Source organism: Vipera ursinii (genome assembly GCF_947247035.1).
Source record: "Vipera ursinii genome assembly, chromosome: 5".
NCBI lineage: Eukaryota > Metazoa > Chordata > Lepidosauria > Squamata > Viperidae > Vipera > Vipera ursinii.
This window is the reverse complement of record NC_139518.1, coordinates 46,868,074-46,883,038: the sequence shown is the minus strand read 5'-3', so window position 1 is coordinate 46,883,038 and position 14,965 is coordinate 46,868,074. Positions and strand designations below refer to the sequence as shown.

At 40.1% G+C, this 14,965-nt stretch overlaps 1 protein-coding gene across 3 annotated transcripts in view; it reads left to right on the top strand.

Annotated features, from left to right (window-relative positions):
• Positions 1–2,760: 2,760 nt before the first annotated feature.
• The window catches only part of LZTS2 (leucine zipper tumor suppressor 2), a gene marked incomplete at both ends in the record, with an annotated part of 62,369 nt that continues 50,164 nt past the window's right edge, over positions 2,761–14,965 (top strand). The window contains one exon of one of the 3 annotated variants that reach the window (XM_083363678.1): positions 2,761–2,910. Coding sequence is in view for 1 of the 3 variants with exons in the window: in XM_083363674.1 (XP_083219800.1) it covers positions 2,900–2,910 (11 nt within the window). The remainder of the gene's footprint in view (positions 2,911–14,965) is intronic. The other 2 variants (XM_083363679.1, XM_083363674.1) reach the window with 2 other exon arrangements.

The following is a 14,965-nucleotide window of genomic DNA, read 5'->3' as shown; positions in this document are numbered from 1 at the left end:
AATAAATCAATTGATCACTTTCTTTCTAGCAATTTTGTCCTCCTCCCAGTGCTCTCCAAACCAATTGGTTCTCAGCAGAAATGGTAGAAATAAAGCACATTAGATCCCTTCAATCAATTTTTTTTTCCAGACATGTTGCATTAAAATCCCCAGTGTCGTCATTCAGCAGCTAATAGGCTAGTGGCTAGGAAGATGGGAGCCGTAGGTTAAGCTGTTTGGAATGACAGAATTCAATCAAGAATTTGTGCCCAGTTTTAGAATTGAAATCATGGCACCTTTCACATTAAAATAATTCTTCTGAGAATTTTTTCCCTACAGGATTAGCAACTCGACAACAGAGGGGGAAAAAGCCAGTTTTTGCATTAACAATTTAAAAGGAAATTCTCCTTTGGGGATATTGCAAATCAGATAGATAGGGATGCTACTTGTATTGTATATGCTAATACAGGTAGTTCTTTAGTGCATTTAGTTGTTTGTTTAGTGACCATTCAAAGTTACAACACCACTGGAAAAATGACTTATGAACTGTACTTCATATTTATGACTGTTGCTGTGTCCCAAGGTCATGGGATTACCTTTTGCGACCTTCTGACAAGCAAAGTCAATGGGGAAGCCAGATTCACTTAACAACAGGATTACTAACTTATCAACTGCAGTGATTCACTTTTTTGCTTCTGTTGTTGATAAATATAACAAGGACCTTTGCATACGTGTACACTGCTGGGGAAGACTGAGATATTTGAAAGGATACGTCTCTTTAAATAGGTGGATGCTAGTGGTTTTTTTTTAAGTACAATTACTTAATTGGAGCCTGGTACAAGAAAAAATAAAAAAGAATTAATCTCAGCTGGGTCAAGAAAACCGGCTGCTTGGAGTCGTGGAGTCAGTGTTGTCTGATTTATGTGCTCTTGCAGAAAGGGGCAAAGCAAGCAAGGATCTCGGCCCCATCTCTCGCAGAAGAGGCCAGGAACTTGCTTCCACTTTACTGAGAAATTATGTTTTTTATGATTCTGCATTTCTAAACCTTTGAAACAAGTGTGCATTTTTTTTGTAAAAGATGAAAATAGACATTTAATGGAAGTATGTGCTCCTCAAAAGAGTCTAATGAAGTAGAAAAACAGGCTTCTGCTCACTCCCCAGCAAAGGAAGTTAACTCCTGTCTTGCAGGCAACACAGGAAACTGGCTTGAGATGCCTACATAGCAAATGACAAAAAAAGTCATGCTCCGTGATAAATCTTATATACGGTAATCATTCCACTGGAAATAATAGTTAACTAATTATGCATCATCTTACAGCTATGTGTCTTCCTGAAGCAACTTTAAAATTCAGGGACTCTCATGTGCTTCCTCTGTTTTCAGAATGTTGTTTACTTCCTTGTTTCTGCATAAGTTTTGCCAAATGTTCCTTTTTTCCTAGTTTCCAGAGACACCAGTCTTTTGCAGTGGACCTCTCCCTCAGTGGTGGGATTCAAATATGTGTGGATGCCGCTTCCTGAAGTCCATTCTAGGCCTGGGCAACAAAAAATTAGCTACTGGTTCTCCCGAAGTGGTACGAACTGGCTGAATCCCACCACTGCCCTCCCTGCTTTATTACTACATGTGTAGAAACTACTCTTCTCACAGAACTAAAATTGATACACCTGAATAAATAAAATGTGCTGTATAACAACTCATGAGATAATAAACGTGCTAATTTTATGTTTCCAGAGTCATCTGGGTTTTTTATTCCCAGCTCATCATTTGAGTTGACAAGAAGTCTCCTTTTTCAAAATGCTTAGTTTCACAGAACTTCAAATGATAACAGGGCTCAATAATATCCCTACATCTTTTTTTCCCCTTTCAGATGCTACCATATTTTGCAGTTAAGTTGGGAGCCAAGTACAATTTGCATAAGATAATCAATGCAAACATCAGCTTACTATTTTGAAACAGAGTACTGGATTAAACAGATGATTTATTATAATACAAAATATACCAATAAATCTTATCAAATCTCTAACAGCTGATAAAGATGAACAGCCTCCTGTATGCAATATACATTATATATATATATATATACATATACATATATACATAATAGTATCCAATTATGTATAATATTATGTATATTATGTACAATAGTATACATAATCTACGAAAACATATATATATATATATATATATATATATATATATATATATATATATATATATATATATATATATATAAAAAATATAGATTATATATATATTAAAAAATGTAAGGTGGGTCATATTAAGAATTTTAACTTGTATCATGCATTGTAAACTTTGTATTTTACTACGATTTCTTATTGTATTAAGATATTAATTTTTTGTTTCTGGTTCTTTAGAACTTGATATAATGGTAGTTAAGGATAGTGCTTTAGTTTGTTGTTTTTACAAAAACGTATGAAACTTACAGAAATCATGCGGACAATCTTGGTTCATTATTAAAGCAAGCAGCGGACCAACTTTTGAATGTTCCTAATTGTTCATAGTCAATCTGGATATTAAGAGAGCAAGAAAGTAAATGGTGAAGAACGATCCTTATTTTACTGCGTCTTGTTTATGTAAGCCATTTCCCCCACTCTTGACTTCCAGCGCCTTCTCACGTCACTATATGAGTTCCCTCCTTCCCCGTCTCACTTTGGATCATCCGAGGCCGGCCGCCGGCTGTCGAGAGTCCCCCGAGCCCGGCCCCTTGCCTCTGTCCGTTCGCTCGACTGGCTGCCTTTCTGGGGAGGCTTTAGGGGGTGGCAGCCGGGCGGAGCCTGAATCTGAGGCAGAGCATGGAGAGAAGTTGGGGCGGCAGTCGAATGGGGTGGGCGACGGGAGCTGGACACTGGAGTCGGCTGTCCTGACGCTCATATTCGCGAGGGTGAGCGAGCAGCTGCCTGAATGCAAGGAAGGTGGGTCCGAAAATGAGGGAAAAGCGTGGCAGTTGTTTGTTGAAGGCAGGTCTCCGGTGGTATCGACGGAAGAGGAAAAAGTGCAAGAGTTGTTTTCGTATTTGTAGGGAAACTGGGTTCGAACGTTTAGAATACATTAGCCAACCACTTTCTAGCTTAGTTGTAAAGGAACTTCTCTGTAGTTTAGTATGTCGTGTGAACGTAACAATACTGACTTGATTAAGTTGTGATTCCTTCAAACATCTTGTGCGAATGCACCAAAGGGTGTTTACAACAGAAGCAGAAGCCAAGTGAAAAGCCATATGTCTTGAATGTGTGGTGCCCTGTATTTTAAATATGTATATTTATTTATACATTGAGGTGAATGGGGAAACGGATACACTTTTCCGGTTTCACATTTGTGTTTAGCTAGGTTAGTTTTTATTGTTCTTTATCTTGTGCTTTAGAACTATTTGTTGAACATCCGGGAATGAGAGCGGAATTGAGTATAAGACAGCAAATAAATGCCTAAATAACTAAGTGGAGAAATGACTCACATTTAGAGAGTGAGCATCTCCTGGGCAGTCTGCAGATTTGTTAGGCCCAAACTCCCAAGAGTTGGAGTTTAAGCACATCTGGAAGAGGCCATGTTAGGGAAAGCTGGTGAGTAGAGGTTATGAGGTACCCTGTACTGTAGGGAAAGGCTGTGTTGTACCAAGTCTGTGGTTCTAATCTAGAGAGAGACAGAGCTTGCAGTGCATATTGCACTTGATGGAGTTGTTAGGGATTCAGAGAAAGACTGAAGGATGAGACAGGATGAGATGTGAGGATGGATAGTGGCCAGAAAAGCAGGCAAATGAAAAAGCAGATATACACACACACACACACACACACATTAGGTCTATGTGAGGGGATCTGAAGAGACAGGAAAAAGTCTTTGGGGCTCAAAGATCTGACTGAGATTGCCTGAACCTGATGTTACCTTAAGAAAGATTGCCTGGTAGATGGAAGAAAATATTTGGTGTTGTGGTGCCTTCTCTTCCATATCTAAGGATTCCTCTAGCGCAGGTTTTCTGTGAAGCTTCTTTTGAGTACATACAGTTCTCTGCTTCCCCAGCAACCTTTCCTTTTCCTTTCAAAATATTTTTTCTTCCCTGTGTCACAGCCACTTAAGAAAAACTGGCTGTCATGAAATCAAATACAGAGCAGTACTGATCAAATGAAGGTTTAGATTCTCCCCCAGCCCATTGTCCTATAATATATCAATTTCTGCTTTTTTTTCTTTTTGTTTTGCCAACATTTTTGGTTATTCTTATGCTGTCTGGATTATCATTAGGCACACTGTTTAAGACATCTCTGTTTGGGGCACCCTGTCCATATTTTCTGGGTATCAGCTTTCAGCCAAGGATGCAGAGCAGTTAACAGTGAAAAATGTACTTGTGTTCCCCCCCCTTTCATTTGTTTGAGAGCTGAGTTTGTAGTTTGAATTAGAAGATTCCCATCTATAAAAAGGAGGCAAACTGTTCTTGATTATTTCTAGTTCTATACACGTTTATTCATCAGTAATTTCTCCTAATTGTCTGGGCTTTATTTTGTCCCAGATGAATATGTCTGGGATTGCAACATTAAAGCAAAGAAGAGAGTTTTATTGGTTTTATGTATGATTTCTAACCCCACTAAATTCTGCTGTGCTGCCTCAGGTGGGGTGGGGGTTCCCTGGATTAGATGAAAGAAGAACATTAGGACTGCAGGCTAAAAGTATGCAATCCCAGCAGAGTCACCTTAGATGTGAAGGTCATCTCAACTGCCATTTAAAGCAACCAGACACTTATATGAGACAGCAGCAGTACATGAAAGCAATAATAAACTATTCCTGTAGTTTACAAAAAACTATGGGTAGCCAATATAACATGATTGATGATATAGTGCTGAATGATAGCCCCTCAGATTGGATGGCACCGAACATGCAAACTGAGGAAGAGCAGGGGATATCTCAGAGCATTAGTTATATTTACGATGTAGTAAGATTAAAGCTTTTGGGAAGTATAGTTGCTGAGGGAAAAGAATCCAAAGTTGCAAAGACAGAATTACTGCAGCTGATGTAACATAAGAAGAATGAATGAGGGAAAATTCAACACAGTTAAGGATAAAATGAATAATTCACTGATATCTTAGGCATCACCGAACTGAAATGATTCAGAATTGGACACTTTCAGTCAAAAGATCATACTGTTTATTATTCAGGACATGAAAAACAAAGAAGGAATTGATTCATAATCAGGAAGAATACATCAAGGATAATACTTGGTACACTTCAATCAATGAATAATGTCAAATAGACTCTGTGGACAACCCTGTAATGTGACACTTACCCACGTTTATGATCCAGCAAATGATGGGAGCTGTAGAGAGGTTTTATGAGATTTATGGTCAAATTCAGTCTGAAATGGATAGAATAGGCAAGAAAGATATGTTGTTTGTGGTTGGACGTTGAAAGTTGAAAATATAAAGGAAGAAAATATAGCAGGAGAACATCAATATTTTCCAACCCAAACATTTCTTCATTGCTAACATAGTCTTCCAATAGCCAGAATGACTCTGCATCACCAGATGAAATATTCAGAAATGAAATTGACTATGTTTTTGGCATAAAGAGAGAAGAGCCCAGTTATGATAGCAAAGCCATAGTCAAGGACTTACTAGGGAAGAAATAATAAGTCGTTCATGTGCAAATTCCACACTGAATTAAAGCAAAAGAAGAAAGCCAACTAATTTTGATATGAACTTCAATCACCATCATTTTCAAGAAGAACATTAAGAATCATTCTGAACTCCTGAATGTCACTGATAAAGAGCCAGAAGAACAATGCAATAAAATCAAACACATTGTTAAGGATACATGTAGAAGGAAACTGTCAAAAAACTAAGAAACAGAAGAAAGGAAACTGGATATTTGAAAAAATGATAGAAATTGCCAAAAAGAGAAATCAAAGCCAAAAAAGACAGGGATTTCAGGAAGGAACAAAGAATTTCAGAGAGATATTAGAAGAGATACAAAAAAGTAGTAAAATTATATCTGTAAATAAATGTAGAAACATATATGAATAAAACAAAAGGCCTCCAAAAGGTTTCCAAACTCAGAAAGAGATTCCAACTTCAAAATGGTTTGTTGAAGGATGCCAAAGAATGCCAGTTAGTAGTTAATTGAAGGAAGATAAAAGATGAAAGGCATATACTGACATTCTGTGCAATTCAGGTCAATGTCCAACATTCTCCACTTGCAAGACTATCTGGTGTTAGAAGATGAAGTTAGATTAGCATTCTAGTCATTACTAAATTGGAAAGCTACAGGAATTCATGGAATATCTATAGAAATATGATAACAGAAAAAGAACTAGTTGGGATCCTAAACAAGCTCTGCCAGCAAATCTAGAAAATGTCACAGTGGTTAACAGATTGGAAGAAGTAAGTCCACATACCAGTTCCAAGGAAAATGGTTATGCAAACTTTACAAACAGTGTGCAAACTATCAATATCTTTTATTTCACATTCTAGCAAAATAATGCTTCAGTGTAATGATCATTAGGGTCATTCTAGCAATGAAAATCAAAGGGCACAGTAAAAAAAAACTTTAAATATTTAAGAAGGCCAAATTAATAACAAGTAGAGAAATTCTCTGAGAGCTTACAGTGAAGATACTGAATTTGTGGACATCTTTTGCCTTTTAGGGTTGACTGCCAATAGTAAAACTGCAGTCAAAAATTAGGGTGAGGTTGGTCTGAAGATCTTGGTGACGCATCACAGCATCTTATTCTTTTCTGTCTACAAAGATCAGAAATGTACAGGTCATATTTTTTCCCTGTGATATTTGTGGAAACAAGTTCGAGTTTGAAAAAAGCAGTACAGGAAAAGTATTGACGCTTTTGATATTTGTTGTAGGAGAAAACTCCTGAGAATAGAGTTGTCACTTAAGGTACAAATAATCAGGCTCAAATGATAATATCATGGACACATTATGCAAAGACCCATCTCTCTGGAGAAGGTTCTAATGCTAGGAAAGATGGAAGGAAAGAGAAGACGACAACAATTTAGGGGGCAGCAATATGGATGGACTGAATTATAACAGCAATGAATGAGCCTTTGGAAGACCTAAAGTACAAAACTGGGAACAGATTATTCTGGAGAAAATGTATTTATATGGTTGTTAAGAGTTTACATTGGCTTGATAGTACATAATGTGTTAATTCACAAATTAAGAAAAAATAACTCAGCATAATTCTCATGAGGAGTGAATGTGTTTACATTTGTTCTCTTGCTTTTGGGGAAAAAAAAGTTTGCTTTCCCAGCTTACAACTAAGGGCAAAATTCGAAGTACTTGAAAAACTAACTTTTAAAGTGGTGTTTCTTGTAGTTGTATTTCTCTTGGTTTTCCCAAACTTGGTTCTATATGCAAGAAAAGCCTGAGAAAAAGAAATGGCCAAGATGGCATTTTTATTGGATACAGTCTTGTTAACAAATATACCATATGCCACATTTCAGAGGATTATAATGCTTTTCTTCAGAGCTTGTAACTGAAACTGTTTAGAAGCCAGTGGCAGATTCTAGGCTGACAGCAGCTGCTCAGTGGTTTCCTCCTTGTATTTGGAGTAGGATTGGATATTTCTGTAATATAATACTTAAGACTTCAAAGCCTGTAGGAATTTAAGGGTGGGAAAGAGGTAAGGGAATAGTAGGAGCTCCTAAACTGTATGTGATTCAGCTGAAGAGAGAATAAACTCCTGGGCTTTCTCTTGGCAAAAATCCAGGAGTTTTTCTGCATTTTGTGCTGTGTATAATCTCTCATACAGAATTGTGTCTGCTAGGCCAGTGAACGCTGGCTGGGGAATTCTGGGAGGTGAAGTCCACATATCTTCAAATTGTTGAGATTGAAAAGCTCTGTGCTAGGCTATTCTAAGTTGTGGGACTCACGTTCATGGATTTCAGTGGGCTTTATGTTATGCCTTGAAACTGAGAACCAGAAGTGAATTGCATGCAAACAGGGAAGAACTTATGGAACTTGCACACACAACAAACCTAGTTGGCAGCATGAAAGAAATGTGAAGAAACAGGAATCTTACCCTGGTGTACTCTGATTAACTGCAGATGAGTGTTTGGCTATGACACTGTCTAGAAGGGTTTTGTTTTGTTGAAAGGGGACTTGAAATGCCAGTGTGGAGGACAGCAGGAGAATTCACCTTGAAACTGCAAGTAGTTTTAACTCTGGAAGAATGTGTCCTCTGTCATTTTCCTGCAAGGACAAGCATCTTTAGTGGTTGTCCTTTAGGTCAAATTACATCTGTTTTGTACATCTTTCCTGCCTGCCTGCTTGCCAAGTATGTGGTATGAGATGCAAAATGTAGTAGTGGTGATAGAACTCAATTTTCTAGGCACAATTTGAATCTTAATGTTGCCTAGAGGGAAGGAGTCCCAGATATGTTTCAGGAGAGAAAACAAATTCCATTAGGCTGCTGTTAAAATTAATTGCTTGTGCTTTTAACTTGGGTGCCCAAACTAGCTTTCTGGGTACAGAATTCTACTGTGCTGCAGCCAGATTTAGAGTGCACAAAATTATAAAGTGAAAGAATGATGAGAGTGATGGAAAGTAGAGAAAAAATATATTTCATAAATAAAGGTTATTTTGATATCTAAATTGCATTGGTAGAAAGAAGGGAAGGTTGATAAATTCTGAGAAGGAATGATTTATGTTTTGCTTATGTATCCTATGTTGCTGCTTAACTTTCATTGGGCAACTGGATAGGGAATGTAAATAAAGTGATAGGAACTGATAGCTTATTATGAAAACCTGCTAAGATGACTGTTTGGGTTTTATCACAGGATCCACAAGCAAAAGAGTTGTACTGATGTTCTGCTGGAGCTTCTAAGTTTCATTTTTTTCTTGCTTTTAGGAGAAAGTCAGAAACAGGGTGGGTAGTTCTCTTTCCAGATCTAAGACAAGAAAGAGCTCTCTGAGCAAGGATTACATACATGGTTGTATTCATTGGATTTCTGAACATGGGATTTGTGTTCCAGGTTGAACGGAATTGTCTTGATGGTTCTGTTCTTGGTTTAATTAGTTTAAAACAGCTCTCTCTTTTGGCTGAAAGGCAAGGTTTTTGTTCACCTTGTAGCTTAGGAACTCTTTACAGGTTAGATCAGACATGTCAAACACAAGGCCTGGGGGCCAGATCCAGCCCACAAAGTGGTTTCATGCGGCCCGCGAAGCCATCCTGGAAACAGTGAGGGAACGGCCCCCACTGCCTTGGCCCTGGCCCAGAGACCCTCCTTCTGCCAGAGACCCTCAGATCTGTCCCACTCCAGCCCAGGCCCCCATAGGCACCCTTGATGCAAACGATGTAGAGCTGGCCACACCCACCCAGTAGGCCATACGCACTCTAGCCACGCCCACCCAGTAGGCCACGCCCACCCTGGCCATACCCACCCGTCCCCTTGAGGGCAATCGCAATGCTGATGCGGCCCTCAATGAAATTGAGTTTGACACCCCTGGGTTAGATCAAAGCACAGCAGACATTATTGTCAGAAGAATACAGATTTAAAAAAACACAAAGCACACATTTTGAAAAACAGGCTTCCTTCCCTCCTTTCTTCCGTATTTTTTTCCTCTTGTCCTTCATATTCCTTATACAGTATTTTTGTACTAGCTGAAAGGCAGATATGGCTGACTTGGAGAGGGATCTGGGGGTGATTTCTGTTTGATGGTCTGTGGATAATTGTGTGTTTATATAAAAAAGCCTCCTCCAAGCTATTGTTCAGCAAATGTATGGAATATTACAGCAGTCCTCCCCAGAAAGAAACATCAAAACAAAAAAGGGGGAGGGGCTTATAACTATGCTGGGTGGGAATAATGGGAGTTTACTTCAGCAGCTTTCCAGAGCACTGACTTGACAGAGGCTTCATTTTAGGCAGTCACTGGAAATATACTTGCAAACACTGTCCTTAAAAACAATGCATTTAGTAACATGGAAAATGCTTCACCTCAGTGTTACATTTAGGACTAGCAATTTGCTAAATAAAAGCCAGCCATCCTTATTATCTGTATGCTGCCTTATGTCATGAAGCAGGTAATCTTTTTGAATGAGAGAACGGTATATATCCTGTACTTGCTACCTTATCGAAACCTGAAGCCTTTTTCTTTCATTTTGCCCTCTGGCTGCCAAAATGGAGGATTTATACTGCCTGCTTAATTTTGTATGACACTTCTTTCTTTGTGGCAGGGAAAAGGAAAAAAAACTGGGATAGTTGTTCTGACTCTCCAAGGGGACTGAATTATGTAGTTACAACAAGGCTTCTTCTGTGTGAAAGCCACTGAATGGCTGAGAAAAAGCACCCATCAAACCATATAAATTTCTATTCTGTTTCAAGGCAGTTGGCTGCTTTGATGGTAACTTCAGGGAAATGAATGTCAGACTGTTTTGGAGCTTTTTACATACTGACAGCCTTGGGGCTGTCTTTGCAGTTTGTTACTGTCTTGTGTAGTAACGCTATAATTTACTCCTCTTGTGCTTCTGTTCTGTTCAACAAGGGTGATCCTTTGTTTTCATTTCCCTGTTGTGTTTTGAAATGCAACTTTAATATTTTCAATAGAAGAGAATATGTGTAGCTCAGGGTTGAACTGTGGAGTCCTTGGTGCTCTCTGGAAAAGAGCCTGGAGAAGAGGCTAATGCTGGGAAAGATTGAGGGCAAGAGAAGAAGGGGACGACAGAGAATGAGGTGGCTGGATGGAGTCACGGAAGCAGTAGGCGTGAGCTTAAATGGACTCCAGAAGATGGTAGAGGACAGGAAGGCCTGGAGGAACATTGTCCATATGGTCGCAATGGGTCGGACACGACTTCGCAGCTAACAATAACAACATTAAACCTCCCAAATACTTTCTAGAAATCATTTAGATCCATTAGGTTAGTGGTGGTGAACCTATGGCACAGGTGCCAGAGGTGGCACTCAGAGCCCTCTCTGTGGGCACCTGTGCCATGCCCCGGAGGTGGCAACTGTCCCTCTTCAACCAGCCGCCTGCTAATTTGCCGAGGTCCCACATGGCTGAATGCATCCCGGCACGGTTGGTTTTCCTCGCCCCCATTCCGTTCCTCCTGGCCTCACATGCTCTCCTTTTCCCAGGCACGACCCACTGCATCACCTCCTCAGCTGTTGGCCGACCATTCATCTCGGAGGCGGCTTCTTTGAACTGCTGGCGATGGGCTGCGGAGCCCCAGAGTGAGCCTGTCAAGGGGCCAGCAGGCTGTGGCTACTGACGGACACTGTTGGCCCCCATGTGCTTGCTGGCTTCTGTGTGCGGGGGCCGATGGTGTCAGGTAGCTGCCACCCCAGCCTTTGCCTTGCCCCATGGCAATGGCACCCCAACCCTGCCTCACCTTACCCCACAGGATGAGTCTCCTACCTACCGCCCCACCTGCCAGAGACCTCCTGGAGCTCCCCCAACCCTGCCCACCCCCCACAGGTGTCCCTCCCCACAAGCAACATTGAGGTGACCACACCCACCTTGGTCACACCCACCAAATCTTCCATGACTACCACAGCCACAGCCACACCCACCCAGTGGGCCATGCCCACCTGGCACCTAGTGATAAATAAGTGGGTTTTGGGTTGCAGTTTGGGCACTCAGTCTCTAAAAGGTTCACCACCACTGCATTAGGTGTTTGTGTTGGATCATTCAAATTGGTTTCCCTAATGGAAGTCATAAGTGGCTGTCAATTATATTTGGATCAGGCTGTGATCTGATCATACCAACAGGGTGATGGAAATCCCTTCTGTCTCCAGCTCGTATAACATCAGCTCTGGGGCAAAAATAAACTATGTATGACCACTTAACCCTTTTCAGACCCAAGATCACTTGAGGCAAGCTGACCCCCATGGGGGCTGAAATCTCCAGAAATCAGCTCCACGAGCTCAGGGAGAGATCCTGCTGGACAGCAAAGTGAATGGTTCATCAGTAGGGATCTCAAGGCAATTTATATAGGCACAAAAATATTGGTATCAGGAACCAAGTCCTTGATCACCTGAAGGCATTCCTCATGATCAAAGCCCCCTCCTACCTCCTCAAAGTACTGAACTTGCTCCAGGACCCAAAACACACTGTTTTGAAGAATTGCAGGTAGTCCTCAATTTATGACCACAGTTGGGACCAGAATTTTCATTGCTAGGACAGGCAGTTGTTAAGTGAGTCCCACCCAATTTTGTGACCTTTTTTTGGCCATCCTTGTTGAGCAAATCACTGCAGCTGTTAAGTTACATGGTCATGAAGAGAATCTGGTTTCCTCCACTGACTTTGCTTATTGGAAGCTGGTTGGGAAGGTTGCAAATAGCGATCACATGATCCAAGGATGCTGTAAACACAGGCTCGTCGCCAAGCATCCAAATTTTGATCATGTGACTATGGGGATGCTATGATGATTGTAAGTATGGGGTTGTGACTAATTTTTTAAAGTGCTGTTATAACCTTCAAAGGCTTGCTTTTAAATGAATGGTTGTAAGTTGAGGACTTCCGGTAGTGAAAAAGTGGAAGGGCCATAGGTCAGAGCAGGGAGGAATTTGGATGTAAACTATTCCAAGTCCAGCCTGGAACATCCTCAGATATGATTGAGAAACGAAAGAAAACAAAACTTGAAACTCTGGGTAGCTTCTACAGTGTGTTGTCAGTAAAACAATAATATCAGTTGGTGATATTATTTACACTGGATATTAAAAGTTATTTGTGTTCTCTGCCAGCTATTTTTCAAAAAAAGAAAAATTTAAATAAGTAAACTTCCAGAAGAGTGAGGGGAGGGATTTGGTAGGAAGTAACGTGAAATGAGCTAATCGGATGTAATTGTTGAGCCAGTTTGGTGTAGTAGTTAAGGCACCAGGATAGAAACTGGGAGATTGTGGGTTCAGTCCCACCTTGGGCACAAAGCCACAAAGCTGGGTGATTTTGAACCAGTCATTTTCTACCAGCCCTAGGAAGAAGGCAAAGGGGAAACCACTTCTGAAAGACCTTTTCAAGAAAACTCCAAGGACTTGTCCAGGCAGTCTCTGAGAATCAACATGACTGAATGGAAGGGGAAAAAAAATTGCAAAATGGGATTTTGCTTTTCTTATAATACATTGAAATTTCCTGTTTACTTTAGAGCACATTAGTATCATGCTGTTGAATAAAAATAGATCTAGTTTCACATGCTTTGTAATTCCTTCTGCAGTCAACTCAGTGGAAAATTGATTCAAACAGGCATAGTAAAATACTTTATTTTTAATCCCACCTTTTTTCTTTTTACAAATAACTCAAGGTAGTGAACCCACCTAATACTCCTCCCTCCTCCTATTTTTCTCTACAACAACAACCCTGTGAGGTTGAATTGGGCTTAGAGAGAGAAACATGCCCAAAGTCACCAAGCCTCCAAGAGCCTGTACAGAAAAGAATAAACATTGATTAATTGGGACCAGGGCTTTTTTTCTCATAGAACGCTCAGAACGGAGTTCCGGCACCTTTTTTGGATGGAACCTTGTAGGGTAAGCAAGGCGGGTTGTATGACATGTGTGAGTTCTGGCACCTTTTTCTTTTACAAAAAAAACCACTGATTGGGACTATCCTTATATCAGGATAGTCTTATGTATGAACAACAGATATGTAGTACATTGGTGCACTTTTTTCCAATGCCAGAGCTACAGATGCAGTATTTTAATTTGTCTTCCTGTTTGAATATGAAGCCTTAGTACTGTACTGTTATTGTTTCATGGCTGTGCAGAAAGTACTCTATTGGTCTCCCACTTGGTATGAAATTATATTTCGTCAGGGGCTGGGGGATTGTATCTCAATAGAATCCCTGAAAACAGAGCAGTAATTATATCTGGTTAATTGCAGTTTCCTCCCAAATCTAAATAAATAGCAATCAGAAGTGGTCACAGCTCCTAAGGAAGATGCTGTTTTTGTGGGATGCACAGATGGCACAATACAAAGATAACTGAACTAAAAAAAAATGTCATTAGAGTTCAGGAAATAGCAGGAGAAGGAAGAACTGCTCTGTGGGGCAGGTTCCCCTGATAGGCCTACAACAAGGTGTGTTTTCTTCCAGGGGTTGGCAAGAGTTTCAGCATGGCTGATTTGAGTGCAGAAATAGGGGAAACCATCTGTATAGTAAGCCAAGGCAGAACTTCTTTTTATGGTCCTAGAGCAATTTCTGCACTCCTCCTTAAATGGATGTAGGTCAATCTGTTTCTGCTACTTTTGTTGGAATTTCCTTGCTTTAAAGTGGTTCAGTGGTTAGTCAATGTGTCCTGCCATTCTCAGCAAGATCACTGGAACTTGCGTCTTAGGTTACTGTGCCTGGGGAAAATTGTCTGAAACTAATTGTTGCCTTATGTAGGAGAGGGGGGGGGTATCAGGGTCCTGGATGTAAGGGCCTTTTCCTTCAAAATCCCAGTTTTGCTCAAAGTGATACGAGAAGCCTAGGATTGCTGGCTGTCATTTGTGATACATGTCAGCATTTAATATTATGCTATCTCAATCTGCACTAAAAGATTTTAAGAGTGGTGAAGTCACATTTTTAAGAAACTCAATTTTAGTACACACATACGGTAACTGTTTATGATTCTAAGTTCTTCTGTTATTTATTTTTTAAACTTCTTGGTAAGGAAAGGAAGAAACCTATGCTAGTTTACAGTATGATGAATCTTCCATGAACTTGTAGTAAAGAGTTGGCTTCCAAATTTGTGGTTAGCAATTTGCAGTGCAATATTTAAAAACGGCATGTGTTGGAAACCATAGCTAGATTCCACTCCATCTCACCCTGCTTTTCCAATGCTGATTTCACAATCTTGATGTATTTAAATTAGATAGATCTGATGTCTGTAACAAAGGCACTTAACCTAACAAAATATGAAGAATGAGAACAAAGTAGAGTTCAATCAGTACTTTCTATCCAAAATAGGTAATATTTTTGATGGCAGAGATGAATGAATGAACCTTTATTATCAAAGTACAACATGTATACAGTGAGATTGGCTGAGCCTCCCTTCGTGTCCCCCCCCCAAC